General features: G+C 44.8%; 12 protein-coding genes and 1 non-coding gene across 19 annotated transcripts; 6 read left to right on the top strand and 7 right to left on the bottom strand.

Moving 5' to 3' along the window:
* Positions 1 to 28: 28 nt before the first annotated feature.
* LOC6731502 lies at positions 29 to 2,392 on the top strand. Its single transcript, XM_002078615.4, has 2 exons — positions 29 to 1,065; positions 1,134 to 2,392. Exons 1-2 carry the CDS (start codon positions 136 to 138, stop codon positions 2,250 to 2,252), a joined length of 2,049 nt encoding a protein of 682 aa, XP_002078651.2. The 5' UTR covers positions 29 to 135; the 3' UTR covers positions 2,253 to 2,392.
* Positions 2,393 to 2,456: 64 nt separating this feature from the next.
* Positions 2,457 to 2,553, bottom strand: LOC120284279. Its single transcript, XR_005543513.1, has one exon. It is a non-coding gene; the product is annotated as a U6atac minor spliceosomal RNA (small nuclear RNA).
* A 372-nt stretch (positions 2,554 to 2,925) lies between these two features.
* LOC27209179 lies at positions 2,926 to 3,449 on the top strand. Its single transcript, XM_039291234.2, has one exon. It carries the CDS (start codon positions 3,009 to 3,011, stop codon positions 3,447 to 3,449), a length of 441 nt encoding a protein of 146 aa, XP_039147168.1. The 5' UTR covers positions 2,926 to 3,008.
* A 25-nt stretch (positions 3,450 to 3,474) lies between these two features.
* On the bottom strand, positions 3,475 to 7,880 carry LOC6731501 (proton-coupled amino acid transporter-like protein CG1139). Of its 4 annotated transcripts, XM_016179792.3 has the most exons (7): positions 7,733 to 7,879; positions 7,380 to 7,575; positions 7,158 to 7,279; positions 5,874 to 6,042; positions 4,855 to 5,758; positions 4,414 to 4,586; positions 3,475 to 4,354 (listed from the first exon to the last, which is right to left on the bottom strand). In XM_016179792.3, the coding sequence occupies exons 4-7, from the start codon at positions 6,010 to 6,012 to the stop codon at positions 4,110 to 4,112; spliced, it is 1,461 nt and encodes a 486-aa protein (XP_016024180.1). In that variant the 5' UTR covers positions 6,013 to 6,042; positions 7,158 to 7,279; positions 7,380 to 7,575; positions 7,733 to 7,879; the 3' UTR covers positions 3,475 to 4,109. The 4 variants fall into 4 exon arrangements, with proteins under 4 accessions (XP_016024180.1, XP_016024177.1, XP_016024181.1 ...); XM_016179789.3 differs by lacking the exon at positions 7,158 to 7,279 and having other exon boundaries at positions 7,733 to 7,880; XM_016179793.3 differs by lacking the exon at positions 7,158 to 7,279 and having other exon boundaries at positions 4,855 to 5,749; positions 7,733 to 7,880.
* Positions 7,881 to 8,260: 380 nt separating this feature from the next.
* Positions 8,261 to 8,657, top strand: LOC6731500 (dolichyl-diphosphooligosaccharide--protein glycosyltransferase subunit DAD1). Its single transcript, XM_002078613.4, has one exon. It carries the CDS (start codon positions 8,261 to 8,263, stop codon positions 8,597 to 8,599), a length of 339 nt encoding a protein of 112 aa, XP_002078649.1. The 3' UTR covers positions 8,600 to 8,657.
* LOC6731499 lies at positions 8,614 to 9,414 on the bottom strand. Its single transcript, XM_002078612.4, has 2 exons — positions 9,003 to 9,414; positions 8,614 to 8,938 (listed from the first exon to the last, which is right to left on the bottom strand). Exons 1-2 carry the CDS (start codon positions 9,315 to 9,317, stop codon positions 8,654 to 8,656), a joined length of 600 nt encoding a protein of 199 aa, XP_002078648.1. The 5' UTR covers positions 9,318 to 9,414; the 3' UTR covers positions 8,614 to 8,653.
* Positions 9,415 to 9,432: 18 nt separating this feature from the next.
* Positions 9,433 to 10,337, top strand: LOC6731498. The gene is made up of 2 exons (XM_016178633.3): positions 9,433 to 9,652; positions 9,718 to 10,337. The coding sequence occupies exons 1-2, from the start codon at positions 9,534 to 9,536 to the stop codon at positions 10,268 to 10,270; spliced, it is 672 nt and encodes a 223-aa protein (XP_016024176.1). The 5' UTR covers positions 9,433 to 9,533; the 3' UTR covers positions 10,271 to 10,337.
* A 129-nt stretch (positions 10,338 to 10,466) lies between these two features.
* Positions 10,467 to 13,974, top strand: LOC6731497 (alanine--tRNA ligase, cytoplasmic). Its single transcript, XM_016178635.3, has 3 exons — positions 10,467 to 10,591; positions 10,820 to 11,824; positions 11,914 to 13,974. The coding sequence occupies exons 2-3, from the start codon at positions 10,830 to 10,832 to the stop codon at positions 13,817 to 13,819; spliced, it is 2,901 nt and encodes a 966-aa protein (XP_016024175.1). The 5' UTR covers positions 10,467 to 10,591; positions 10,820 to 10,829; the 3' UTR covers positions 13,820 to 13,974.
* Positions 13,975 to 14,037: 63 nt separating this feature from the next.
* Positions 14,038 to 15,235, bottom strand: LOC6731496 (haloacid dehalogenase-like hydrolase domain-containing protein 2). Its single transcript, XM_002078609.4, has 4 exons — positions 15,075 to 15,235; positions 14,726 to 15,022; positions 14,454 to 14,670; positions 14,038 to 14,400 (listed from the first exon to the last, which is right to left on the bottom strand). The coding sequence occupies exons 1-4, from the start codon at positions 15,209 to 15,211 to the stop codon at positions 14,236 to 14,238; spliced, it is 816 nt and encodes a 271-aa protein (XP_002078645.2). The 5' UTR covers positions 15,212 to 15,235; the 3' UTR covers positions 14,038 to 14,235.
* Positions 15,236 to 15,423: 188 nt separating this feature from the next.
* LOC6731495 (mitochondrial ribosome-associated GTPase 2) lies at positions 15,424 to 16,738 on the top strand. The gene is made up of 2 exons (XM_002078608.3): positions 15,424 to 15,607; positions 15,674 to 16,738. Exons 1-2 carry the CDS (start codon positions 15,464 to 15,466, stop codon positions 16,673 to 16,675), a joined length of 1,146 nt encoding a protein of 381 aa, XP_002078644.1. The 5' UTR covers positions 15,424 to 15,463; the 3' UTR covers positions 16,676 to 16,738.
* Positions 16,685 to 17,821, bottom strand: LOC6731494 (WD repeat-containing protein 82). Its single transcript, XM_002078607.4, has one exon. It carries the CDS (start codon positions 17,708 to 17,710, stop codon positions 16,757 to 16,759), a length of 954 nt encoding a protein of 317 aa, XP_002078643.1. The 5' UTR covers positions 17,711 to 17,821; the 3' UTR covers positions 16,685 to 16,756.
* Positions 17,822 to 18,007: 186 nt separating this feature from the next.
* On the bottom strand, positions 18,008 to 21,824 carry LOC6731493 (inactive pancreatic lipase-related protein 1). Its single transcript, XM_016179788.3, has 6 exons — positions 21,660 to 21,824; positions 19,622 to 19,790; positions 19,495 to 19,561; positions 18,957 to 19,364; positions 18,345 to 18,719; positions 18,008 to 18,275 (listed from the first exon to the last, which is right to left on the bottom strand). The coding sequence occupies exons 2-6, from the start codon at positions 19,647 to 19,649 to the stop codon at positions 18,131 to 18,133; spliced, it is 1,023 nt and encodes a 340-aa protein (XP_016024173.1). The 5' UTR covers positions 19,650 to 19,790; positions 21,660 to 21,824; the 3' UTR covers positions 18,008 to 18,130.
* A 391-nt stretch (positions 21,825 to 22,215) lies between these two features.
* LOC6731492 (serine/threonine-protein phosphatase PP2A 65 kDa regulatory subunit) lies at positions 22,216 to 26,289 on the bottom strand. 4 transcript variants are annotated; one of them, XM_016179784.3, is made up of 9 exons: positions 25,904 to 26,289; positions 25,052 to 25,205; positions 24,572 to 24,990; positions 24,438 to 24,512; positions 23,609 to 24,374; positions 23,275 to 23,547; positions 22,742 to 23,080; positions 22,542 to 22,586; positions 22,216 to 22,474 (listed from the first exon to the last, which is right to left on the bottom strand). In XM_016179784.3, exons 1-7 carry the CDS (start codon positions 25,985 to 25,987, stop codon positions 22,899 to 22,901), a joined length of 1,953 nt encoding a protein of 650 aa, XP_016024169.1. In that variant the 5' UTR covers positions 25,988 to 26,289; the 3' UTR covers positions 22,216 to 22,474; positions 22,542 to 22,586; positions 22,742 to 22,898. The 4 variants fall into 4 exon arrangements, with proteins under 4 accessions (XP_016024169.1, XP_016024170.1, XP_016024171.1 ...); XM_016179785.3 differs by having other exon boundaries at positions 22,216 to 22,586; XM_016179786.3 differs by lacking the exon at positions 22,742 to 23,080 and having other exon boundaries at positions 25,904 to 26,287.
* Positions 26,290 to 26,426: the final 137 nt, after the last annotated feature.

Raw genomic sequence — 26,426 nt, 5'->3', positions numbered from 1 at the left:
CATAGTATAGACTGGTCTGCATTGAGTATTATTTCTGAATTCTCTCATTCAAACTATTTGCATCACTCACAAAATTCACCAAGTTTCTTAAATTGTTCGTTCTTTGTTTTACTTGTGAATTTATCCACTAGGAACATGGCTAAGAATCCAGGAGTTGATTTGGGGCTACCCGTGGCCAGTTGGTATCGTGGTCTATCGCTCGATCAGATGCAGGCGGCCGATGAGCTGGGAACGGCACTGCAATTCGATATTAGGTCCATTCGGGATTGTCTGCTGCGCCTGGGAGTGCAACCTTTGATCAGGAACCGTGAACTCCATCGAATTTGGCGGTTCAGTCGTGGCCAGAAACTGGCCTTTCTCTACTTTCTATTCCAGGAGCATTACGACACCGGCAGTTCGTGCGGAAAGTACTCAGTTAATGGACAACTTCTGCTCTCGGCCATCGCCTATCTGGATTTGCCGGCAACTTTTCGAGCTCTAGACAAAGTGCTACCTCTACCCGGATGTGGACAAGCGAAGATTCAACTGAAAAACCGACAGAATCGCTCTGCTCGACCTTCCATCATAATACCGAATTCTTCTACGGCTTATCAAAAAAATATAGATGATGAAATGCCACTGGATCTACCAGCTACTTTTCGAGCTCTGGACAAGGTTCTTTCCTCGCATACAACTAAAAAGAAATCCTCTTTGCGCAAAAGCTTCTACTTTCAAAAGCAACCACGTCCCAAAACCACACCCCGTCGGTCCAATCAGTTTTTGTCGGATACGCCGCTGTTAAAGATTCAGATCCCGAACGAAGTGGGGGATCCTAAGGAAGATGAGGATCGTTGGTTTACCGACTTCCAGTTTCATCCCATCCAACGAACAGTTAAGGCAGTTATTAACCACGAACTGTGTCACCTTTTCGATCACATAGACGAGATTACCACCGATCCTGCACAGAAAGCGAGGGATCTGTGCGAGTTCCATGAGGAAACTCGAACCCAGGAGCGACAGGCGTTCCTGCAAGAGCAGCGACGACGCTATTTGGATATGGTTGACGTGGAAGGGACTGCAAAGCGAGTGAGTTATCCTTATAACAAAATTATATATAAATCATTTATGAATAATTGTTCATTTCATCGGTCAAGCTTACAAGGGAACGGATTTTGCATCACCTTAATCGCGACGTGGATGAGTACCTTCTGAAGTTTGGTGACAAGGGCTGGAGTCCTGGCGTGCCTGCTTTCCGGAAACCCGGCTGTGTTGCTTGCAGCGAATTGGTGCACGTAAGCTTGGACACTCCTCCCCAGGTGCTACTCCTAGAGGGTGAATGGGGACGTCTGTACGACAGGAGTGGTGCGCTGATGCGACTCTGTGCTGGTGAGGATAACGAACCAGATGTCCTGGCGGAGGAAGAGGAGGAGGAGGACTCTATTGCCAAACCTGAATATTTCACGGCACCCGGAGACCACAAGCCCTTCGCCTTCAACTTTGAACAAGTTTTCAAAAGGGACAGCAAGCAGCCTTTGGACACAAGCGATGTCGTTAAGAAGTCCTTGATGGAAGCACTCTCTGGTCAAAAATATAAGCAGCGTCAAGGAGCTATTGCATCGGTGCCGATTAGGAGCAGTCACATCAACGAAGCCGTGTCCCGGTGTGTGAGAAAAATCTTTGAGAAGAGTTTGCTGGCGGTGCCGACTGCGCCGCCTCCCAAGGATTCCAACGAACGCCTGGTCTACAACCGCGAGCGAATCGATCCCGATGATGACAAGTTCATGGACCAAATGCTAAGCGATGGCTTTGAAGTCCTGCGTGGCGACAGCAAACTGGTGCTGGCCAGTCTCCACAATGGCCACCAAATTCCGGAGGTACGGGAATGGGTGTGTAGGAGATATGGCAAACGATATGGTCCACAAAGCCTTGCGGAATTCGAAAGCTACAGGCACAATATGGGTAAATTGTCGGAGATGGAAAAGAAATTGATTCCGCTGCTAACCAATATAGATCCGTTGATCGTAAAACAAAATCCCATCCCGTATTCACTTCACAAGGAGATCATGGAGAAATCCAATAAGTTTAAGAAGTCGTTTCGCGAGGAAGTCCTTCAGATCGTCCTGAAGCAATCCCGTCTCTGCTGGCAGGCGCAGCACAGCCTTCGCTTTGTCAACAGTTCCAGGATTCGTCGCACCTTTTTTACCTATCTGCCCAGTTGTCCCAGGAGTATAGATCCCACCTATAGCTACTTCCTAGCTCGTAGAAATGGCTAAATCAGTACTTTTTGTAAGAATCAGATTTTTCAATTATTTGAATCTCTAGTGCGTAGTGATAAGTTCAAGACTAAATTGATATGTTTTTATACCTGATTATTTTTACCATTTGACAAGTAGAGCTTATGAATATAAAAATGTATATGTTTGATGTGTTTTATATTTTATTAAGGGATATTTGGCATTAAGTCATAGGGCCTAAAAAAAAATTTGTGGACGGCTTGTCTTGTGCCTAGCCGACCGTTTATGTGTTCCATCCTTGTCTAGGGGAGTGCTAACTTGCTCTCCTTCCAAACAACACGTTTACACCACACGCTTGCCGCCTTTTATACGCACGCTGTGCGGAAAAAGAACTTGGGAATTTTAAGAGCGCTTTGCAAGAAAATTAGTGATATGCATATAACTTTTAATAAATTTGTATTAAAACCTATTTATGCAATGTGTATTTATTATAATTTTCCATAACTCATTAAAAAAAATTATTCTGGCTAACATTGACACTGAAATTAATGGGCTGATTGATTTCCCGTTTTGGGCACCTGCAACGTGACATTGACGACAACTCCAAATGACCACAAGGGCCACTGGATGACCCAGTCATTAACCAAACGACCACGTTTTACCACCAAAAATTGATTAATCCACCCACGTAGTAGCCGAAAAACATATAAAAAGACAGGTAATGAACAGCAAAGCTATCAATCAATCAACAACGGTTTCCTCATAAGTTCGAGTATCTCTTGCTTCAAAGACAATATGTGCAGCTACGTGAAGTCATCCTGTTCCTTGCTGGTCCTGGTCCTGGCACTTGGAGCGGTTTCAGCTCAGCCGGCACGCCTGGCAAAGCAACTTCAGAAACAGCAGGCAGCACCCTACCCATCCGCCGACGAACTGAAGCCGGAGGTTCCTTTCGAGGAAGGAGTCCCGGATCAGACATATGGACCACCGGATCTGACCTACGGCCCACCGCCCACAGATGCAGTTGAGCAGCTACCCAGCGATGAGGAGCCGCAAGACTTTACACCCGATCCGGATGCAGAGGAAGTTCAGCCTATCCAGCAGGCACCCGCTCGCCTGACCAAGCAGATTAGGAACGGTCCACGTGCTCAAGGACTGATTCTGCTCTCTTCGAGTCCATTGAGAGTGGCTAATTCCAATGGAATCCCATTCCCAGTGACCATTCAAGCCCTGTGGTAGGAATACTAAAGAACACTCATCGTACTGATTTTTATAAACATTATATTAATTATTGTCTTTGTTACCGACTGAACTATTAAAGAACATTTGTTGATACACCGAATTGATGTACTTACAAAACTTTATCGGTGAGGAGAATACATATATATTTATATATATAATTACAAATAATCGAACGATAAAAGTATGCAGATAACATTAGCTAATTTCGGTTTTGGGAAATTCTTAGCAGCTGCTTTGGAATGATCTGCCCCGGCCTAGACTACATAGTAAAAGCTAAATAATAATTTAGTTAAGAATACTACGTAAAATCACGTTTGGCATTGTGCGGTCTTCGAGTTAACACAGAAATAATCTCCAACTGACAAACTGAACAAATGTTGCAAAACTTTCTACTTAAAATGCTAGTTATTGTCTGGTACGATTGCAGCTGGCTGATAACAACAAAAAAAATGCTACTAATTTGCCATAAATATAAATTAATCACACTAAAGCACCGCCACTGGACTGGACCGATTCCAGTTGGGAAATGGTAAACAACTAATGGTAAACATATTCGTAGTCTGAGTGTAACTACATAAAGCCTTCGTCATAAATTCGCACACATTTGTAGGCAGAACTAGCCAGGTTCTGCATTCGATTCGCTCATTTCGATTAAACTCAGTGGGTTGTGTCATTCAGGATTTGAGCTAAGCTTGCCCAGGTGCCGAACACAAAGCCACAGAGTCCAAAGATCAGGATTAAAACGTCCTTCCATAGCATCCAATTAAAGCGTCCATATCCAACGTTGTAAAAGGTAATAACTTCAATTATGGGTGGTGCAATTAGGGCCAAAGCTGAGCTGCTGACAGCTCCTACCAGCGAGATAATGGAGCCTAGATTGGGAATACAGGTGGCCAGCAGGACTGTGAAATAAAATACGATGATAATTGGAACATTTTATATATGTACAAGCTATACATACAGGTAAAAGTGACCAGAACGACTCGCAGCACAGTTGCCGACAGATCCTTGGCCCTCGTTGTATCAAAATGACTTCGCACAAAGGGCTCCACGATGTTCACAGGCACATAAAACTGAAGCGTGTACGAGAGGAAGATGGCCACCGCCATTGAAATCCGCACCAACTGGGAAAGTCTAAATATGTAAAAAGGAAGACAATTAAAATATTAGTATTGCAGTCTTTGTTATATCACCTTGCATTACTTTTGCCAGCGTTATTATCATGCAATTTAAATTTTATTTAGATAGTAAAGTTAAAAACGATTATCTGAACTGTCAATATTTCGAATAGCGCTTTTCAAAATAGCGAGAGCATGTATATTATGTATATCAGCATGAGAGATATTAAATCCCTCTGTCTTACAGCTAAAACCGATTAGCAATGGAAAGTTTAAAGACTTACGTATCGCCCTGCGGCAGATTTAGGGTAATGCTGCCCTCCACGTGTTCTCCGTACTTCAGGTAGCCGAAGAACCCGACAGCTGTGTACAAGCAGGCCACGATCACCATGCCCGTGTTGAGGACACCTGTGGTGCCGCCAAAGTCCTCGGGCGTGCGCATATTGTTCTCCAAGGGCAGGACAACACCAATTCCTTCGAACGCGTAGATGGCGGTTCCAAAGTAGAGAGGCAGCGTCGCCCAAGTGGCCACCGGCTTGACCGTGTGCACATCCGGCAGCTCCACCAGCATGTACGAGAATGTAATGGCCAGTCCGGCAACTGTGAGCAAGGCAGCAACCAGCGAAACTGGCGTCAAATATTTCAGATTCCGCACCAGATTTAACAGGATCATGGGTCCAAGCATTATAAGCAGGTAAATCTGCACAGGCATCTTGTAGTAGTGATCCATAACGTCCTTGATGTTCAACGCCACAAAGAGGAAGTAGACGCAGCAGAAACCGATTTGCGTGATAAACAAGAACGTGGTAACAATTCGTCGAGCCAACATGGAGTATCGTCTTAGTCCCAAAGGTCCCGACTCAAAACTGCAGTATGCCACCTCCGAGAAATCTAACGATGGCTGCTGGAATCTCCGGCACAGCTCGTGGGAGCAGTTGACCAGCATGTGCATGCAGTGGGTGCAGATGGCTCCCATGATCATTGTGCCAAAGAGTCCCACATAAAGTCCGGCGTTTTTAAAGGCATCCGGCATTGCAAGAATGCCCGTACCAATGTTGCCCTTCAGCAGATGAACCAGGGTATCGAAGTTGGACGTCGGATGCTCCAGGTCGCGATGATGGGTGGGGTTATAGGACTTATCCGTCGATCCAATTTCCTCATCTCCCGATCCAGAGGCTGCTGCGTGCACTCACAGAAAAAAGCGAAAGAATTATAAGTTTCTCGTTATAACTCAATTAACTTTTTAATAACATATTAGTTTACTTAAGTAAACTAACTATTTTTTACCTGGTCACAAACTCACCTGCTAAGCTGTCCTCGCTGTGCACGTTGACGAGAGTGTTGTCCGGCGGAGAGCTGCGCACGGGTCGTGCCGCCGATCCTCGACTGCCCTCGTAGTCAGAGGCATCGCTCTGGAGGAGCAAAGGCTGTCGTTCCGTCATCTTTTTCTTGCGCGGCGCTCCCTCGGGAATCTGGAAACAGGGGTAGGTAAGTAACTAAGAGCGTTGGATTTTATGATGCGCCCTCTCCGGCTGCACGAAACACACTGAAAGTGCAACTTGAGACGCCCGCTTTTCGCCTCGGAAATTTTCCGCTGACTCAGTTTTCCACGCTTATAACAATAGGAGGTGCAGATAGTGCGTCGCATAGTGGGCAGTGTTCGCGTGCCGGGCGGAGTGGAGTGGAAAATTTCGACCATGCTGATAGTCGAAGTTAGCCTTGGACTTGACTCAAAGTACGATTAATGTGATCATTTCATTACTTTGCATATGGGTCTGATTACGCGCGCTTCGGAAGTCGATATCAAATTGGCGAGTTCGTCTCCCACTAGAGTATAGCTTTAAAGTCGAAAACACCAACAAGCCGCGAAAAACAATCCATACGTGGAGATAAGACCCGCATATCTCCTGCGAAGCCAGCGAGCATACCATAAATCACAATTATATAATGTGTATCCAGACGGTAAATCAAATATCCACCCATTATATTCAGATTATTGACTTGAATCAGCAAACGGAATTACTCAAGTTGCATTATTTTGATATTTAATTCTACTGATAAATTTCTTGAATGAACATATAAGGCGAGCAGAAAGTTTTCGCAAATAAACGTGAAATCAAAGTATTAACTTAACAAATACAAAATATAATGGAAGATATACATAATACATAAAAGCTAGGCTTGGATCATTCTGACAATGATATCATTTGCATATTTATGTATCTTGCATGCAATAGTCTGGTTATATTGCCATTTTGATAAGTAATCATGCTTTCCTAACTTTAAAACTAGCTTTAAAAAATAGGTTCAATAATTCCATTGTGCTTGCTTTTAGAAGACCTAGATATAAGTGCTACATGGTCATAGAATGTGTGCTATTTATTTAGCGAGGGATTAATAGTGCTTAAATCGTAAAGTCTACCTAAATCCAGACAAGCAGCCGACTTTTGCCAAGAAATCTTTATTTGAGAGCAATAAAGAAAGCAAACAAAGCATTACGAACTTATTTTCGTTTTATCTTGCATCACAGACTTGCACAACAAGGTGCGACATTACAGAGATACATAACTATATCTTTTTCACTTACACTGACTATATCGGAAATTAGATGTATCTCAACTGAAGATGGTTGAGTTATCGCTTGATTTTACGTAGTTGTCGGAACGCGTCTTTTGGGCAGTTGGAAAAATGATAATGTTGCAACTAAAACTGAAACAAAAACATAATTAACAGATGTACGAAACGAAATCAAAATAAACCCATTCAGCATGCGCAATTTGATGACCAGATGTGTCTGGCTCTGCTCTACCTGTTGAAGGTTGGTCAATGGTGTCAGGTCCTCCATTGATTTTTTCCCGCTTGACACTGACAATGAAATGGGTGCTCCTGCGAAGGTCACAACGCTGGTTTATCGATGCACAGAGCCAATCAAATTATAAAGTTCATTAATTACTGAATTTGGGGTGCGTGGTGGGAGGAGGCTTTGGCAATTATCTTCTCCCAGTCTGCGAATCGAACAGAGAAAACATCAGCAATGAATCATGTTGTGTTCATATAAAAGAAGTTTGATAACACGCTGCATCACTGTCTCATTAGATAGCGAATGTTTATTTAAACGTTGCAACGCACATCATATCCTTTTGTGGTATTTTAAATACATACGTTACTTATTTCTTCGAACTCAACTCGCAATAACAATTGCCTCTCACCACAAAAGAAGCACTGAAGAAGCAAAGCAAAACACAGCAATCAGCGATGATTTTCCGTATCTATCGATTAGTTCGCTGATTTGGCGGTACAGTGAAAATCGGATAGAAAACATTATTAACCGCTTAGAAAAAGAATTTTTGTTCCTTTTTATAAATATCAAATTATACCATAACCTCTCAAACATATTCAACATTAAAAAAGAATCAATAGCTGACCTTAATCTATAAGATTTGTAATGTTTTAGTTTTTACTACAACATAATAATTTTTTAATATATAAACCTATACTTTATTAAACTTCATGATATTCAGTGCCCACTGTACTTGCGCCTTCATCGATAAAGCTATCAGTATTATTTTCAAACTAGACGAACGGTCATACTTTTGAGTTCTCTCCCAATTTGTGACGTGTCTGCGATTAATTTGTTAAAAATCGCCTTTATCCTTAAATATCCGGACAAATATCACATAAAATAGCAAAATGGTGGAGCTGTCGAGCGTCATTTCCAAGTTCTATAACGACTACGTGCAGAACACGCCCAAGAAACTGAAGCTGGTGGACATCTACCTGGGCTACATTCTGCTCACCGGCATCATTCAGTTTGTTTACTGCTGCCTGGTTGGAACCTTCCCGTTCAACTCCTTCCTATCTGGTTTCATCAGCACCGTCAGCTGCTTCGTCCTGGCAGTGTGCCTTCGCCTGCAGGCCAATCCCCAAAACAAGAGCGTGTTTGCCGGCATTTCGCCGGAACGCGGCTTCGCCGACTTTATCTTCGCTCATGTGATCCTGCATCTGGTGGTCATGAACTTCATCGGTTAACAAAGCTACAAACATACTGATAAACTCGGATATATTTATAAATAAAATCTAACTCTAATTGTATGTTCTCTTATATGCGCCGAAAAAATCGAAGGGTCCTGGTACCCAATCCAAGTTGAGTACTGGTTCCTTAACCGCCATGATAATGGGATCTACTTTCTCCACAAAGTCGGCTAGCTGGGGCTCGCTTATGGCCTTGCATGATTCCGATTCTTTCGACGTCTGCTTTAAGGCATCGGGCTTGCTATTGTGCGGCACCAGCACAGAATCGTTGACATTGAAAGGCACTAGGACCCCGAATACAACACGATTCGGAGCGAAGTTCATCTTTTTGGTGATCTTTGGGGTGGTTACAGAATATGTTATTAAAACACAGCACACATAATTGAAAACCTTAATTAACCTGTGGTGCGATCAAGTTAGATTCCTTATGAAAGTTCATTTGCAGATTAATGTTGGATATGATATGGGCCTCGTTCTGCTTGCGCACGGTGGTGTTGCATATGGGCACGGCTAACTGGATCGTCGGATTTTTCCCGTTGGTCATTGCTCCTCCTTTGGCCTTCGGACTGCCCGGCGAGCTGTTTTCCGCATGAGCACCGTTGCAGGATTCGACGAGCACATTCGGCGGTGCAGACACCTGTTTGGCCACAGAAACGAGTCGCGTTGTGAAATTCCTTTGGTTCGCATGGACTCGGTTCCTACGTTTGTGCGGCATTTTAAACAGACTCGCAAGAACTTTGGTAATACAATTTCAATTCGCCTCTGATATAAAACAGCACGCAACACTGATTTGACCATTTTGCAGCACTGATAAAACAGATGATGTTACAGTGGAGACTTAACATTCTCACACCGGTTCGGGAGTTATACAACACTGACCCATAAGCAGCTGTTTTCTGAGAACCAAATATTATCAAAATATTAATGAAAAATGGCATTATCACGCGCCAAGTCCGACGAACTGCCCAGGGACGCGGTGGTTATAACAGAGGATCAGGCCCTCAAATACCAATGGAAGATTATAACTTCCTGGGACAAAATCGGCGATGTGTGAGTGCATGAAGCCTTCTAAAGATGCCGCTTACCTAACAAGTGATCAAAATATTGCCTTGTAGATGGTCGTTGCGCTACACGCCCGGAATTCTGAGTGCTATGGCTGCGGGAACGGGCGCCTACATAAATAATCATTATCGCACTAAGCTGCGACTTGGAGGACATGGTCGATTGTCCACTTACCTCCCGATTGTCGCCGTTCCCGCCATATTTACCATGCTGGCGCACAAGTTCTTTATCCAGCGGCCCATCCTGCTAAATCCGCTGGGCGAGTGCCCGGTGTGCATCCAGATGCGCAGTGCTGCCTTTCAGACAAGCCTGGGCATCGTATATCCCACAATTCTGGCCCCATTCGCCGCATTTCTGTTCGCAACCCGCTGCTACACGTACCGTATGCCCTCTATTACGGAAAATCCTAGAGAAGTGTTTATGTTGTGGCGGAAAATCACACGCCCCATTGTCCCAGCCTTAGGAACCTTAATCGGCCTGCAGGCCCTGCTAACCATGTTCCTCACTGGCCAGGAGGACAAGCAGAACTTTAAAATTATGCTACGCATGAGGGAGATCGAGCACCAGCTGGAGGAGGAACACTTGCCACAGCGAATGGACTTTTAATTGTTACACATTGTTAAGCTCAAATAGAGGCGCATTTCAGAGCTTATTCTAAATGCATTTTGTAATATTTGTGATTTTTTTAATGGAATTATGTATAGAAATGTTATGAAAACTTCACATATCTGGAGGGGTATAGAGTGCAATTAATGTAAAATAAGCATGTGGACCACATATTTAAATATAAAAAATTGTTATTTTCGTTTGTCATCCCTAAATTTATCGATATCTCATACAGTTCGCCGCATTGTCTATCGGGCCAATCTCACACGTTGCTGCAGTCGGCTGACGAAATTGTTTGCATTTGCATTTACTGTTTGAAACGTGAGTAATACATAACTGGTTTTGGTTAGGTACCAGTGTGGTCTATTTACATATACACAAAATAAACAAGTAAACGTTTTTCTGATTCCATTCGCTTCCGAATTGTATAACTTTGTCACGTACTGTGCAGAGTGCACTTTCACTGCTCCGATTTGTGGCCGTTTTGAGGGGTTAGGGAGCCCCAATTGTCGCGTGGCAACGTTTACACTCACGCATTGTCCTTTGCAGAACCAGCAATATGAAGTTACTCACAGCAAAGGAGGTGCGCAACGCCTATCTGGACTTCTTCAAGGAGCAGAAGCACATCTATGTTCACTCGTCCAGCACGATTCCATTGGACGACCCCACGCTGTTGTTCGCCAACGCCGGCATGAATCAGTTCAAGCCCATTTTTCTGGGCACCGCTGATCCAAACAGCGAAATGTCCAAGTGGGTGCGCGTGGCCAACACGCAGAAGTGCATTCGCGCCGGTGGCAAGCACAACGACCTGGACGACGTGGGCAAGGATGTCTATCACCACACCTTCTTTGAAATGCTGGGAAACTGGTCCTTCGGTGACTACTTTAAGAAGGAGATCTGCTCCTGGGCCTGGGAGTTTCTCACGCAGCGACTCGCCCTCCCCAAGGATCGTCTGTATGTGACTTACTTTGGTGGTGACGCGGCCAGCGGTCTGGAGCCCGATCTGGAGTGCAAGCAAATGTGGCTGGACTTGGGCCTGAAACCGGAACACATCCTTCCGGGCAGCATGAAGGACAACTTCTGGGAGATGGGCGAGACTGGGCCCTGCGGACCATGCTCTGAGCTGCACTTTGACCGAATCGGCGGACGCAGCGTTCCGGAGCTGGTTAACATGGACGATCCCGATGTTCTGGAGATCTGGAATCTCGTGTTCATCCAGTACAACCGAGAATCTGATGGCAGCTTGAAGCAACTTCCCAAGAAGCACATTGATTGCGGCATGGGTTTCGAGCGGCTGGTGTCGGTCATCCAGAATAAGCGATCTAACTACGATACCGATCTGTTTGTGCCACTTTTCGATGCCATCCAGGCGGGCACTGGTGCCCCACCTTACCAGGGTCGTGTGGGTGCCGACGATGTGGACGGCATTGATATGGCCTACCGCGTGCTTGCCGATCACGCCCGCACCATCACCATTGCTTTGGCTGATGGCGGCACTCCGGACAACACTGGCCGAGGCTATGTGCTGAGACGCATCCTTCGTCGCGCTGTGCGGTAAGATAACTTAAAATCTACGCCTTATATATATTATATTAAAATTAATTAATCTAAGCAATAATAATCTTGAAATTATCTTCCCACAGTTATGCCACTGAGAAGTTAAATGCCAAGCCCGGTTTCTTCGCCACCCTGGTGAACACCGTGGTTGATCTGCTTGGTGATGCCTTCCCGGAGGTGAAAAAGGATCCCCAACACATCATTGATATCATCAACGAGGAAGAGTTGCAGTTCCTTAAGACGTTAACGCGCGGGCGCAACTTGCTGAACCGCACAATTGAAAAGTTGGGTAACCAGACTACCATTCCCGGCGATGTTGCTTGGCGGCTGTACGACACCTACGGCTTCCCAGTCGATCTAACCCAGCTTATGGCAGAGGAGAAATCCTTGAAAATCGATATGGATGGCTATGAGGCAGCCAAGCATAATTCATATGTGCTTTCGCAGGGCAAAGGTGCTAGCAAGATCGAGGAGATCAATTTGGATGTGCACGCCATTTCGCAGCTGCAGGAGCAAGGTGTGCCACCAACCAACGACACCTTTAAGTACAAGTACGAGGCTGTGTCTGACGAACGTGACTCCGCCTACAACTACGGTGTGTGCAATAGCAAGATTGTTGCCCTGCGTTTTGAAAACCAGTTTGTGAACGAGATCACTAGCGGACAGAAGGCGGGCATCGTTCTGGACAAAACTAATTTCTATGCAGAGAGCGGTGGTCAAATCTACGACCAAGGTGCACTGGTTAAAGTCAATGACGAGGCGAACGAATTCCTTGTGGACCGTGTCTACAACCGCGGAGGCTACATTCTTCACATTGGCGTTGTAGAAGGCACCCTTAAGGTGGGTGATGAGTTGGAACTGCACATCGACGTGGAGCGTCGCTGGTTGACCATGAAAAACCACTCGGCCACCCATGCCCTCAACCATTGCTTGCTGCAAGTATTGGGTAAGGACACCGAACAGAAGGGCTCTCTGGTAGTGCCAGAGAAGCTACGCTTTGACTTTAACAGCAAGGCGGCAATGACCATCGAGCAGGTGTCCAAGACGGAGCAGCTGACTAAGGAGATGGTCTACAAGAATGTGCCGATCTACGCAAAGGAGTCGAAATTGGCCCTGGCCAAGAAGATCCGAGGCCTGCGATCGGTCTTCGACGAAGTGTACCCTGATCCCGTGAGGGTAATCTCCTTCGGAGTATCCGTAGATGAACTGGAGCAGAATCCCGATTCTGAAGCCGGCGAAAAAACCTCCGTCGAGTTTTGCGGCGGCACCCATTTGAGGCGCTCGGGTCACATCATGGACTTTGTGATCAGCAGCGAAGAGGCCATTGCCAAGGGTATCCGACGAATTGTAGCTCTTACAGGACCCGAAGCTCTGAAGGCACTGAAGAAATCTGAAGCATTTGAACAAGAAATCGTCCGGCTTAAGGCCACCATTGATAACGATAAGTCTGGTAAGGACTCCAAGTCGCATGTGAAGGAGATTGTTGAGCTGACTGAACAAATCTCGCATGCCACGATTCCCTACGTGAAAAAGGACGAGATGCGCAACCTGCTGAAGGGCTTGAAGAAAACATTGGACGACAAGGAACGTGCCCTACGTGCTGCTGTCTCCGTCACTGTTGTGGAGCGCGCCAAGGCTCTGTGCGAAGCCAATCCCAATGCCACCGTGCTGGTCGAGCAGTTGGAAGCCTTCAACAACACCAAGGCGCTGGATGCCGCACTGAAGCAAGTGCGCAGCCAGCTACCCGACGCTGCCGCCATGTTTTTGTCAGTGGATGCGGACTCCAAGAAGATCTTCTGTCTCAGCTCGGTGCCGAAAAGTGCCGTGGAAAAGGGTCTGAAGGCCAACGAGTGGGTGCAGCATGTTTCCGCCACGCTGGGTGGCAAGGGAGGTGGCAAACCGGAATCCGCCCAGGCATCGGGCACAAATTACGAAAAGGTGGATGAAATTGTCCAGTTGGCCAGCAAATTCGCTCAGTCGAAACTGTCTTAAGAGCTAAAAGGATTCGAAAGCGGCAAGACCTTCAATTACTCACAATTTTGATACACAACTATGCTTAATCTTAATCCGTTGATCTGTTTTAAACAGCATTTCAGATGAATTTTTACGGCTATTTATAAAATAAAAGCATTTATACACTAAATTAATTACATAATTGTGTTTGACTGAATTCGTACATCGTTGAAAAATGATGCGGGCTAGTAGGATAGTTCACACTTTAAAAATGGGTCCTTTATTATGTTCCACATGAAAACTTTATAATCAGAACTGAACTTATTTTGAGCATTTGATTATATCTAAGCCTTACCTATATCAGTAAAGTCTTTTTAAGTAACTATTTTAACTAAAAAATTCGTCAGTATCTATGTTTTAAACACGATAAACATATTTTCAGAAACCAATAAAGCCTAAGATTGGTTTTTCTGTATAATCCAATCGACAGCCTCTGCAAAGTTTTCCAACAACGCTGTTGGAGGTGGCGATAGTTTAACATCTGGCAGATATTTGCCGGTCTTGACCAGAATTCCCTGCATGCCCATACTCATGGCGCCCACAATGTCATCATTGGCATCCTGCGAATCAAGAATTCGGTATGTTTTCAAAATGTATTCCTTACTTTACTTACGTCTCCAATCATAATGCATGAGGCTGGATCCCGGCCATCCAGAGCTCCTTCAAAGAAATAAGGATTGGGCTTGCCAATCACTTTGGCGGTTCGTCCTGTAGCGAACTCCAATCCCTTGACAAAGCACCCGGGGCCCAAGGCCAGGCCTTCTGCTCGTTTGTAGTACTTACCCTGATGCACGGCGATCAGTTTGTGATTCTTGTTTTCCAACAGAACGCTATTGCAGAGATAATCGTTAATTGAGATAAGAATATCCTTGCTCGGATGCTCACTTAAAAGCCTCGTTCAGCTGGTCATAGTTAAAGGCCTTGGGTGCCAGACCAATTACAACTGAATCCTTATAGCGCCTAGTGTCCTCCGGCGGAAAGTCCTGTCGTGCATCCTCAGACAGAATATAGTAAGGATTTAGTCTCTCATTTTCCACATACGAGACTGCGGCACTCAAGGAGCTGTAGATCTCAGAGGCGTCAAGTTGGAAGCCAATCCTGCAGAGCCGTTCGTGAAGAGTGGCCTTTGAATCCTTCGTGGTGTTTGTAACGAATTTGACCAGTACGCCAGAGTCACGCAATCTGCACGACAATTATGAATATAATTACGAATATCTTGGTTTTAACTAAGCACCTTTTTAAAGCCTCGACAGCATTCGGAGTAGGTTCATCCTCCACATGCAAGGTGCCACTGAGATCAATGAGTGCTCCTTTAATAGACATCTTTCTCAACTGTTGAAAGCTTCTCGTTCCTCTGGATAACAAAAACATAATTTCCAGCTGGTTCGATAGCTTTCGATAGTCGTCGCGATATGTTTATGTATCAGCAGGTGATTTTCCACAGGCGTAGACGGGGATTCGAATACTTTTTTAAAAGTAAAAAACTCTTAAAATACATCTTAATATATTTATAAAATACATTTCTCAAACCTTTAGATCATTTAATTTAATTTCACTTGATTAAGATATGTCGATCCCTTTTACATATTTTTTGACTATGCCCATGCTCACAAGACTTCAGCAATGTTATTCTCTACCGGCAAATCGTTTCTTGCGCGATTTTCATTGGATATATCCAGAAATGCAAAACCAATTGGTCTCATAGCCAACTACTGTCAGGTGGCATCTGCGCTGCGTCCAAAGAAGGCGAAGTCCACCCGGAAAGAGGTAGAATCATGAGCTTGAAATGGAATTTACATAACTAATGCCACACTTTTGTTTCCCCATTTCCAGGCGCAGTACTTCTCCGATGCGAAGAGGGTACGTGCCGTCGGCGGAAAGGGTGGCGACGGTTGCGTGTCCTTCCTACAGCTATGGTGCAATGAAAGGGCCGGTCCAGATGGCGGAGACGGTGGCCACGGCGGGCATGTGGTGTTCCAGGCCTCTAACGATGTGCGCAACTTTAACCACGTGGGGAGTATTCTGAAAGCGGAAGAAGGAGAGCCGGGCAGCTCCAAGGATTGCCATGGCAAGAACGCCAAGCATTCTGTGATCAAAGTTCCAATCGGAACGGTGATCAGGAATGCGCAAGGTCAAATTGTCGGGGATCTGGGACAAGCGGATCTTATGTTTGTGGCCGCTCGAGGAGGAGCCGGTGGCAAGGGCAACCGCTTCTTTACCACGGACAAGGAAACGAGTCCAAAAGTCAGTGAATACGGTCCTAAGGGTGAAGATCTGTCATACACTCTGGAACTGCGCAGCATGGCGGATGTGGGTTTGATTGGTTACCCCAATGCTGGCAAAAGTACCCTACTGAATGCACTGACACGGGCCAAGCCAAAGGTTGCTCCCTACGCCTTCACCACGCTGCGTCCGCACTTGGGAACCGTCCAGTACGATGACCATGTCCAGCTCACCATTGCCGATCTTCCCGGACTCGTGCCCGATGCTCATCGCAATAAGGGCTTGGGCATACAGTTCCTAAAGCACGCCGAGCGCTGCACCTTGCTGCTGTTCGTGTTGGATGCCAGTGCACCGGAGCCATGGAAGCACTATGAGCAGCTAATGCACGAACTCCGCCAGTTTGGCGGACGTCTGGCCAGTCGCCCGCAATTGGTGGTGGCTAATAAGCTGGACGTGGAAGAGGGCCAAAACAACTTTGAGGAACTGCAACGTCGCCTGCAAAATCCCGTGCTCGGCATTAGTGCCAAAATGGGTCATAATCTTGGACAACTCCTGAACAGCATACGCAGAGGATACGACCGCCACAAGGAACAGCCCAAGGAATGCAGTTAGAGGCCTCTGTTTATGTTATGTTGGTTTATTATTTATAAATTAAACTGTAATCTTATAAGCTAAGCAAGCGGGAATCATTGCCTACAAACCCTCCTCGGATGTAGGCAGCCAAAAAGCCATGTTGGTGCAGGCGGACGCCAGCATCATGTATTTCGGATTGAACTGAACGCATTGCACCGGTCCCGGATGGTCACCATTCAGTACGGACACCTTATTGCCAGTGTCGGCGTTCCAGATGTGCACACGTCCATCAGTGCTGCCTGAGAAGATGAATTGCGAGTCTGGGCTGAAGCTCGCCTCGATGGGAATGCCCTTGTTGTTTGGATAGCCCGTGAACGTTTGCAGCGGAGTGCCGTGGAAGGCATCTACTAGCCGGATAACCGATCCATTCGTGCTGATCAGGATTGTTTTGCCGTCACGGGAGAACTTAAGGCCAGTCCAGTCGCATTCCTTCTCCTGATTAAGTTTAAATGTGACAAAGGGACCTTTGTCGAAAGACCGCAGGTCATACAATTTAATGCTTTCCGAGTTGACGCCGGCGGCGAAGATCAAGCCTTCGGGATCGTAGGCGGCAATGGGTCGTCCAGAGAGATGCATCAGTCCCTGGCAGTTGGGCGAGCGTAAGTCCCACAGGCGCAGCGTCTTGTCCAGCGACCCGGAGAGAAAGGTGTCCTCCACCGGCGAAATGCACAGCGAGATAACCTTCTTGGTGTGGCCGGGGAAGTAGCGCAGATATTTGTTGTCGTGCAGGCTGAGATAGCGTATGGTGTCGTCCACCTTGGTGGAGCTGTGGATGGCCGTGTTGTTGGCGTGCGTAAAGTGGATTAAATCCACTCCATACTTTTTCGAGTTCACCGTGCGCGACTGCGTGCCCTTTTCACAGTCGTAGATCACGATCTGGTCATCCTCGCTGCAGGATATTAGATGTTCGCCGTTGGGCGCAAAATCGATGGCGTTGATCTTGTCCGTGTTTTCCCGAAAGATCTTGGCCACCTTAAAACTTCGCACCACCGAATCTATTAGTTTTATCTTCATTTTAGTTTGTCGTATTTCGTTTTGTTGTCAATATGCTGAATTGTCGCAAACGGTGTTATCGGTGGCAGAGGTTCACGTCTCGATAGCTGTCTTATCGATAACGCAACTTTCGAACTGGTTCCGAAATGAATTGCAAAAGCGGAACCAGCAAGTCAATTTAAATTATTTGAAAATTTATGTTTAAAAATGAAACTAATATAGAAACTCCACGAAAAGCTAATTAAATAAATAAAACTCATTTCAAACTCCAAATAGTGAAAAAATAATTTATAAATGCAAAAGTAATGAAAAGATATCTTCAACAACAAAATTTAAGTATATTTTTCTCGTAAAGCAAAATGTGGTGTAAGGCGTCATAGAAACAACAACATTAATATAGCTACATTTCATAATGTACACAGTGCAATTTTATATGGTCTATTAATTCGTTTTCTCCGACGGGCAGTCACAGGTGATACTGTGGGTATTTCCCAGCAGATCCTTGGGGTCAACGTAGACAGTGCCCTCCTTGCCTCGAGCAAAAGGTGTATGTCCGTTGGTTTGTAAGTAAAAGTCGCCATGAATTCTGAAAATCACAATTGCAAATGATAAAACTACATTCTGCGCTAAGCATATAAGGTTAGTAGGAACTTACGTCGTGGGACAATGATGACCCATCACCACGGGCGGGCAATTCTCCACTATTTTGTTCTGCTTGAAGTCGGACCATTTTTTGGCGGGCACAGCATCGAATCCGATGGGATACCGATCCGACACGCTCTCGGCCCAGAACCACCAGCTCCGCCGATGACTGGACAAATCGTTGTCGCTGAGCATCTTGTAGTTTCGCTTGGGACAGCCAGGCTGCAGACTGTATCCACCATTGGGCCAGAAATCCGCCGTGCCCGTGCTCGTCGGAGCTCCGTACAGCCAGGCGTCCGTGTGTATCACGTCGACGAACTCCGCATCATTGGCAGACAGGTGCGTGCCCGGATAGAAGAGCGGAAAGGCGGGATCCAAAGCGGAAATTCTGTAAAAGATAAAAGGATTCAATATAAACTTTATAAACTTAGCCAATCAACGATTCTAAAAAAAAACTTTTCCCGAATCTCTGCCATATGGTAATACAAAAGTATTAAACTTTGGACTTTGAAATTATTTATCTAATATCTAATATAATCATGACGTCGGCAAATTGCCAGTGGCAAAGACTAAAATCGAATCAAGCATGAATAAATAATTTCAAATCAAACCACGCTCATTTCACCTTTTTATCTTTCTGACGCCCTTGGTGCGTTTAGTAATCTCTCGACCGAGGAGTCCGGCCAGCTGGCCGCCCATCGAGTGCCCGACAATGTGGAACTTCTCAATGTCCAGGCCGTGGTCGAACATTTTGAGCAGGACCTTGGCCAGCTCTGGGCCCAGCTGTTTGAGGTTCGGGAAGGCATCGAACATGTAGTTGCCATCGGCCAGTTCACCCCAGTCCAGGACGATAAGATTGGTATCCTTTCGCTCCAGATAGGCCTCGGCTATGACGTGAATGCTCTCCACATCCGGATCTTCCAAGTAGCCGTGCAAATAGAGCACGGTGTTCTTGCCCAAATCCAAGTGCTCGTCCTCCAGAAGACTCTGGAAATCGGTTAGGTCATAGATATCGCTATCTGCCACCGTGGGTCTGTGGATAAAAGATAATGATAAAGGTGAATTCTTGAATATATTTAAGAAATTCGGATTTAAGTTTAATAACTTGGCTTTATGTATCATTTTTCTACATATAATATTCAGATAATAATATTAGTTCTTACCCATAATATAGTATAAACTTGGCTGTCGTCAGATCCGCCTTGGAGTTCTTGAGTCCGCAGAGGAGCCCTGTTCAATAATTATCCAAATCGTATTAGCGGAATTTTCCATTTTCGCACACTTACTTACTGGATTTGTTTTTAATGGCCTTGTGCATGTTTTCTGTGGGCTGTCGGCTATTAGTCCATAAAATGATTGATTACGTGGCCAGTGGATTGTCCGGATATCCTCTGGTCCCATGCGGTGATTGGCAAAGACTGGGCCGGGCACTCGGTTGGCCGGATTAATGTGGCGTGGCCTAAACCCCCATTGAAATTGATAACTCTAATTAAATTTCAATCTTTTTCGGATAAGATAGTAATGGTGAGCTCGGCCAAAAAAGCCTTGCGACATGAGCATCGTGATTCACACGAGTGTGGCCCCAACGGCGGCAAAGTCCGTGTGGGAGTCCAAGCCTTTGCTTGTCCATGCATCATTCATGTGCTAATGTGCTCCTACGGTGGAACATCCGATTTCGGTCACTCGAACATTCCAAATCTCCGCCATATTATTCATCCACTTCTATCGGCTGAACAAGTTTAATCGAACGCTAATCCCATTATGCACTTGAGGACTAATTCAATGGTGATTGAATGAAAGCCATAATAATAAACGCTTTGTCGCCAGCCAGTCTACTTATTTCTACAGGTAGCCAATTTCAAATCACCATTCACGATCAATTAAAATTGCCACATAATGAGTTTCCCCAACTGAATATGAGTTTCCCAACTGAGCTGAATAAATACAAAGCTTTCCCGTTGAAAATACAAACTTAAAGACCATCATAACTATCATTGATCCATTAATATGATGGGTTTAGTTAGACTATTACAGCATGTTTATTTAAGCATAGTTTTAGTACCTATTTAAGCGCATTTTATTGTCACTAAAATAAACCTTTAAGAAGTAATAGTCTTTTTATGGGCGGACCCTGTAACTTTGACCTTAGTAATATGGCTATCATAAAAAAGGGAAATGTTTGACAGTTCAACCAGCTACAGGGACCACTGTCCATTGCCACAGATTACCTTAACCCGGGGTCTAAGTGAACAAACTACAGTGCTTAAATATGCAGACTTGAAATTACAGCAATGCCATTCAAACACACTTGTAAGCTACAGTCCAACGTCCCTAAGTGGGAACAAAAGTTAAAGTTTAGCGTGTTTAGTTAACACGGATGGAATATATTTGTTTTCTCAATGCATTAAATTTGAAAGCATACATAGTTTTTGGGACCCATTAAAGTAGTACAAAGTACAATACAAAGTACAGGCAAATACAAATACTTTTTAAAATAAATTATATAAATACTTCAATGAAGTCAAAACTTTCTTGTATAAACTAATAAATTAATATTACAACTACTATTCTTGACAACCTCCTACTCACAACATATCTAACCGAGGGAAGTTGGACTGTAGAAATGCTTATAGATGTAGATACATAGATATATGTCGAAATGGAAGACCCCTGACCCTCGTTGCCTGCCCAACGCAATCGTAATTTAAGTACCGGCCTTTTTTTGCCTCGATTTCGCCGTTGTATCGCGGACATAAATAAAGAGCACTTCAATTTATATTCCAGCTTATCGGGGGAAAATTAGCCATCAGCCGTCAGATAATGCTCAGTCGCACGGAGGAGGGTATCAGTGATTTCGAGGGTATGGAGGGGTTCGAATCGGCGCCAAGTGTTTGGCGGAAGGTAAAAAATAACGCTTAGCGAAACGCGCCACTTGGGGAAATCGGGCAAAATAATGAAGCACTAATTGTAATAACAGCTCAGCGTTTTTGACATATGCGAGTAATTAATGCATAGCCCATAGACTATAAATATTCGGACACTTGTTGCGTCCACGGGGGCAGGTGGATCGTAGGTCAGTGGACGGGAAATGGACGCGGAGATTGCGACAGCCGTGGGTAAACTGATAATGTTCCGCATTTGGCTGTGTGTTTGGTTGGGCACACACAAACACCTCGGTTTATTGCATATATGCACACACAATTGATTGGTTCCACCCATTTGCCCAATCAAATTTGCATCTGATCACCCCATTGACTCCACCACATTCCACGCCGCATCTGATTCGATGGCGCTCGAGCGCCAGACGCAATAATTCAATGGCACTTACGCGTCCACACTCGGATTCGGGATTCGATTCGAGAGTTAGGCAAACATTGGCCAACGCGCAGCGGAACGGCGAAACAAACAAGCGTATCGCTTCGTCGCAAAAGTCCAACTGATCTCTCGCTAGAAACTGCTCGCCACCACCACCACCACCATCATCCAATTAAAAAACAAAAAGAAGCCCCAACTATCGCCAGGTGTCTGTTTGGCGACTATCGATATCAGTCTAGCTAACTTGCTGTCAAAATCGTTTACTGTTGGAATTTCAAAAATGATTTTAGTATTTCAAAATAAATTAACAGTATTTGTAAAATGGGAAAATACAGTATTTTGTTTGTATAATCTATGCTTTTCATAGTCATACCTCTCAAATATTAAAAATAATCAATGCACCTGCCAAATAATTAAAATTTGAACGAAACTATATAAGGAAAATATTACATTTCCAAAATTTGAACCGCCAAATCAAACCTAGAATTTAGAATTAAATTTTAGGAGTTAAGTAATCAACTTTGCTAGTTACACTTCCTCCACATTAAACATTTCAATAGGTCTTGTGATATTGTTTCACTACAATTTTATTTTTGCATTCAGATGCGATCAAATGTTCCAAACTCTACAAATGTTTTTAATAATGATCGTTATGCCTATGGTAATTTATATATAATATAAGTATGTAAGTATTAATGTTTAGTTGTGTGTCGCGTTTAGTGGGTCTCCTCCCATGCTGATTCTCCGATTCTCTCCTTCCTTTGACTCCTGGCTCCATTCATCCCTCATCCAGCATCGGCTGCAGCGTTTAACACCTTCCGGGATCCACTACAATTTTCCGTTCTTAAGTGTTGTTGCTACATAATATGTTTTGTTGCCGGCGTTAAATACATACATTTTTAAAAATAGAATAAAAAAAGATGCAAGAAGGTTGATTACGCTGCAAACAAATATACAAAACACATTATTGCAGACGAACACAGAGTGGGGAATGGTGAGATAACCACGTGGTGGTGGCGATGATACCGGGAAAGAGACAGAAAAATATGGCACAACATTAGTATCGGTTAAAAACTTGAACCACTGCACTCGCACTTTTAATCAGATAGGACATCTAGCCTGGTTATCTTGAACAAACAAACAATCAAATGTGAATATGATTACGACGGGGAGGATTAAACACATTGGCTTGTGGAACTGGCTGGAGACAGCGGGAGGCACATCACACGTCATGTGGTTGGCTACTCATCCTCTAACATTCCGAGTCAAGCGTGGGCGGCTCCGCTGCCTTGCCATTCATCTCCTGCAAAATGTCATTGTCAGCTGCCTCCGGCTGTCGGGGCGGTTCCACGATCAGCTTTGAGTCCATTGCCGCTTCAATTTTAGCGCCCATGCAAGGCGGTATTGCCGTTCTAAACACATTCAGTTCCATTTCTACGGCAGGATTTCAATTAAAAGTAAAGTCTTACTACTAGCTGAGATTTCATGAATATGTGTAACTCTCAGATTCCCTGTATGCCTTAAAACGTGTGGTAATGAAATTTGCTGTGTTTCAAAAATGTTTTATATTGTTCTTTTTATCCCTGTTAAACCCTAATTATAAATATATCAGACTGTTTATTGCTTACCTGCAGCTATGCCGGCAATGGCCTGTGCAGCAAAATGCTTGACATCCACATCTGTGTCTGTGTTCAGTTTGTCGAGTGTGGGCTTTACTTGGGCATCAATGACGCTGGCCTCCAGGAAGGGCGAGATCTTCTGCAGGGTCTTTGCCACGTTGAAACGAACATTGGCAACGGGATCAGCGGCAAGCAGGAGAACTGTGGGCAGCAGCAACTTGGTGGTGATATCTGTGCCGCAGACCTCTGCCAAAACATTCAGGCAGAACAAGCAAGTCATTCCTAAAAATCATAAGAACCATCAGCATATATTCATCATTTCAATTTCGATTTGATAACTTACTGTGCAAATAGTTCTTGTTGCGCGACATGACCAGGATCATTGGAATTATGGCCTGTTCGGCCCAGGGAGCTCCGAACTGCTCGACGAGCTTCTTCATGTTGAGGGTGGCTGCCTCACGAATGGCGTACACGTGATCGTTGAGCCATCCCATGCAGAGACCGCGCAGTTTTTGGTCAAAGAATTCCTGACCCAACTGACCGGCCAGAGCAGGCATGTACTCGATGATGGCTAGACGCACACGCCACTTGGAGTCCTCGGCCAGCTCGACGATTGCGGGCAGAAGCGACTGTGACAATTGCTGGATGCCGATGACGTCGTTAACGCAATCCAGGTTTGAGATGATGTTTAGGCGCACTTCTGGGCACTCATCCTTGAGTTGAATAAGGAACAAGGGGAGCAATTGCTCCACAGTCTGATAGGCGCCCAGCATGGGACTCAAACCCATGATCACTGAGGCCAGAGCTGACTTGACATGAGGGTTGGGGTCCGATACAAGATCGCGCACATAGGGCAAAATGGAACTAAGGATGATTTGCACCTGGTTCACCTTGTCCAGGTTGGCGCAGAAGTCCTTCACCTTGGTGGCCACTGCAGCGCGAACCTCGGCCTCGGCGTCCTTGAGCAAGTACTGGAAGGCAGGCACCAAATCCACCCGAGTAATCTCCGGACCCACAGCCTTTTGCAGATCAACAAACTTCTCGGCCACCATGTAACGCACCCTCCAGGAAGAGTCGCTGGCGCACTGACGCAGCGTGGGCAGAACCAGCTAAGTAAGGAATATTTTTTGTAAGCCACAAGCAATAACGATTTTTAGCGCTTATCAACTTACGTGCTCTACATCATCCTGGGGCAGCAGCTGGGCAATGCTGACGCAAGCCTCTACAGCTAGCAGACGAACAGAGTCCTGAAAATTAGGTAAGGATTGATATTTTAAAGTGTACTTAAATTGATTTAGGTGCTTACCTGATCATCCTGTGCCAGCTGAACAAAGTTGGGAATCAAATCGGACTTCAGATACTCGGTCTCAACAACCTTGGCAAACTCGCCCAGCTTGTTGGCTGCTGCACGGCGCACCATGGGTGTCTCATCCTGGCAGAGCTTTCGGAAGTTGGCGCGCAGCTCGGCCTTCACTGGCTGCGTGACGCGTGGATAGCAAACCGAGAAGAGGCCGCAGGCAGAGGTGCGTGAGGTGAACCAGTCACCGGAAACCAATCGCTGCAATGTCGGCACCACATGGATCTCCAGATCCTGGGCGCTGTGTTCAGCGGCCACGGTCCGCAGAGATTCCACAGCCTTGTCTCGCACCACGGTTTCCTCTACGGTGGCCAAACTCTCGAGGGGCGGAATCAAGTACATGGCAAACTCTGGTCCACCAACGAGACCTGAAAATTAATGGCGGGAAATTGTTGAAAACATTTTGGCAGGAAATATATCTTTGCTCACTCGTAAAGTTGCCCAGTTGATCGGCCAGGGCCAGCAGTACCTCGTCCTCATCGTATATGGTCTCGGTGAGGAAGGGAATCAACTCTGACCGTGTGCGCTCCTCGCCCAAAGCGAGTGCAATGGTGGACAGTTTCTTGATGGAGTTCAACCGAAGCTGTTTTGGTAAGGGGCAAAATAAAAAATGATTATTTTAGTAGGGTATTCAAATGTAGGATAAGTGATAAATAATTCTATGATTTTGAGGTTATTATTGATAAGGCTGATTGGTTTTTTATTTAAAGAAAAGCGGTGTATCTCTGTACCTCATATTTTAATATTCAAAAAAAACGTAGCACATATATTTACTTAAGTTATCTTTTTAATAAGATAAGATTAGTGAGTAGATTATTCGATGTAAAGAAATTACCTCATCTTACTATCTCATTTTAACATCAGTAATGGTATTACTATTGATTGAAGTTGATCTATTTTTAAAACGCGCAGTTGTAAATTGTTTTCGCAAATAACAAATGCGTATAAACTTATACTTATACATACATAAATGAAGGATAACAAAATCTACAAATAAGAAGCGGTATACCGATAATTGCAATTAATTGATAATAGTAAGATTTATTTTCGCAAAGCGCTAATCTTGTGTATATCGAAATTCGGTATAATTTCGATGCACACACTCGCACCAACACAAATGCCCATGCACACACACCCACACAGTGACGCATTTTTGCACAAATACAATCGCACATAGAGCAGGGAGTGTGGGCACGCTTATCCAAAAATTTAATCACTAGAATAATTCTGTACATTCTTTGCGAGATACAACTGGACTTGGGGGTTTAGAACATGACAAACCTGAACGTCCTCGTTTTTCAGTTCATCGATTAGAACCGCAATGGGATATAGTGAATCGTCGACCGATTTGTCGCTTGCTGCCATTTTTTCCGCTGTTCCTTCTGCTCTCACACACAAACACAAACGCACTGAAAATCGGGTTTTCTATTGTGCAGGCAAACGACGATTTCGATTTGGCCCTCTGGCGATTCCCAGATTGCTTTTTCAAGGTTACAAAATAATTTCGCAAGGTACTAATTCCGTCGCCTTAAATTTTCTAATAATCCATACAATTATCCGCTGATTGCTATTCTTTTGAACGAAAAACGTACGTCGTTGGTGCAAATTAATATTTTTTTTCTTCAAGTGACACAACGGTAGAGGTGGAACGCATATCGATGATTATTCGATACTATCGGTGTTTCTGGGCGGTAGCATCGATCGATTTTCTGCAATATATTTTATTTAACTGAATTCTGAAGATTATTAAAATCGTACTTATTAAATTAGTCCAAGAATATGAACAAATATCTGCATAGATTAC

Source organism: Drosophila simulans, chromosome 2L (genome assembly GCF_016746395.2).
Source record: "Drosophila simulans strain w501 chromosome 2L, Prin_Dsim_3.1, whole genome shotgun sequence".
In the NCBI taxonomy this organism is placed as follows: Eukaryota; Metazoa; Arthropoda; class Insecta; order Diptera; family Drosophilidae; genus Drosophila; species Drosophila simulans.
The sequence above is the reverse complement of the archived record's forward strand: the minus strand, read 5'-3'. Positions and strand labels throughout refer to the sequence as shown.

Excerpts from the sequence above, each read along its gene's own strand:
- LOC6731500 (XM_002078613.4), top strand. The coding sequence starts at position 8,261 with ATGGTGGAGCTGTCGAGCGTCATTTCCAAGTTCTATAACGACTACGTG.
- LOC6731499 (XM_002078612.4), bottom strand. The coding sequence starts at position 9,317 with ATGCCGCACAAACGTAGGAACCGAGTCCATGCGAACCAAAGGAATTTC. Across the intron at positions 8,939-9,002 it reads CTAACTTGATCGCACCACAG|ATCACCAAAAAGATGAACTT; the intron begins GTTAATTAAGGT and ends ACCACCCCAAAG.
- LOC27209179 (XM_039291234.2), top strand. The coding sequence starts at position 3,009 with ATGTGCAGCTACGTGAAGTCATCCTGTTCCTTGCTGGTCCTGGTCCTG.
- LOC6731494 (XM_002078607.4), bottom strand. The coding sequence starts at position 17,710 with ATGAAGATAAAACTAATAGATTCGGTGGTGCGAAGTTTTAAGGTGGCC.
- LOC6731502 (XM_002078615.4), top strand. The coding sequence starts at position 136 with ATGGCTAAGAATCCAGGAGTTGATTTGGGGCTACCCGTGGCCAGTTGG. Across the intron at positions 1,066-1,133 it reads TGGAAGGGACTGCAAAGCGA|CTTACAAGGGAACGGATTTT; the intron begins GTGAGTTATCCT and ends TCATCGGTCAAG.
- LOC6731498 (XM_016178633.3), top strand. The coding sequence starts at position 9,534 with ATGGCATTATCACGCGCCAAGTCCGACGAACTGCCCAGGGACGCGGTG. Across the intron at positions 9,653-9,717 it reads TGGGACAAAATCGGCGATGT|ATGGTCGTTGCGCTACACGC; the intron begins GTGAGTGCATGA and ends ATTGCCTTGTAG.
- LOC6731501 (XM_016179789.3), bottom strand. The coding sequence starts at position 7,415 with ATGGAGGACCTGACACCATTGACCAACCTTCAACAG. Across the intron at positions 6,043-7,379 it reads CATTGACCAACCTTCAACAG|ATTCCCGAGGGAGCGCCGCG; the intron begins GTAGAGCAGAGC and ends CCCTGTTTCCAG. Across the intron at positions 4,587-4,854 it reads AATCTGCCGCAGGGCGATAC|ACTTTCCCAGTTGGTGCGGA; the intron begins GTAAGTCTTTAA and ends TTACATATTTAG.
- LOC6731493 (XM_016179788.3), bottom strand. The coding sequence starts at position 19,649 with ATGCACAAGGCCATTAAAAACAAATCCA. Across the intron at positions 18,720-18,956 it reads GGCGTCAGAAAGATAAAAAG|AATTTCCGCTTTGGATCCCG; the intron begins GTGAAATGAGCG and ends TATCTTTTACAG. Across the intron at positions 18,276-18,344 it reads GGTCATCATTGTCCCACGAC|AATTCATGGCGACTTTTACT; the intron begins GTAAGTTCCTAC and ends TGTGATTTTCAG.
- LOC6731492 (XM_016179785.3), bottom strand. The coding sequence starts at position 25,987 with ATGGCAGCAAGCGACAAATCGGTCGACGATTCACTATATCCCATTGCG. Across the intron at positions 24,991-25,051 it reads TCAACTGGGCAACTTTACGA|GTCTCGTTGGTGGACCAGAG; the intron begins GTGAGCAAAGAT and ends ATTAATTTTCAG. Across the intron at positions 23,081-23,274 it reads CATTGCCGGCATAGCTGCAG|AAATGGAACTGAATGTGTTT; the intron begins GTAAGCAATAAA and ends ATCCTGCCGTAG.
- LOC6731495 (XM_002078608.3), top strand. The coding sequence starts at position 15,464 with ATGTTATTCTCTACCGGCAAATCGTTTCTTGCGCGATTTTCATTGGAT. Across the intron at positions 15,608-15,673 it reads CGAAGTCCACCCGGAAAGAG|GCGCAGTACTTCTCCGATGC; the intron begins GTAGAATCATGA and ends CCCCATTTCCAG.
- LOC6731496 (XM_002078609.4), bottom strand. The coding sequence starts at position 15,211 with ATGTTTTTGTTATCCAGAGGAACGAGAAGCTTTCAACAGTTGAGAAAG. Across the intron at positions 15,023-15,074 it reads GCTGTCGAGGCTTTAAAAAG|ATTGCGTGACTCTGGCGTAC; the intron begins GTGCTTAGTTAA and ends ATTGTCGTGCAG. Across the intron at positions 14,401-14,453 it reads CATGCATTATGATTGGAGAC|GATGCCAATGATGACATTGT; the intron begins GTAAGTAAAGTA and ends CTTGATTCGCAG.
- LOC6731497 (XM_016178635.3), top strand. The coding sequence starts at position 10,830 with ATGAAGTTACTCACAGCAAAGGAGGTGCGCAACGCCTATCTGGACTTC. Across the intron at positions 11,825-11,913 it reads ATCCTTCGTCGCGCTGTGCG|TTATGCCACTGAGAAGTTAA; the intron begins GTAAGATAACTT and ends ATCTTCCCACAG.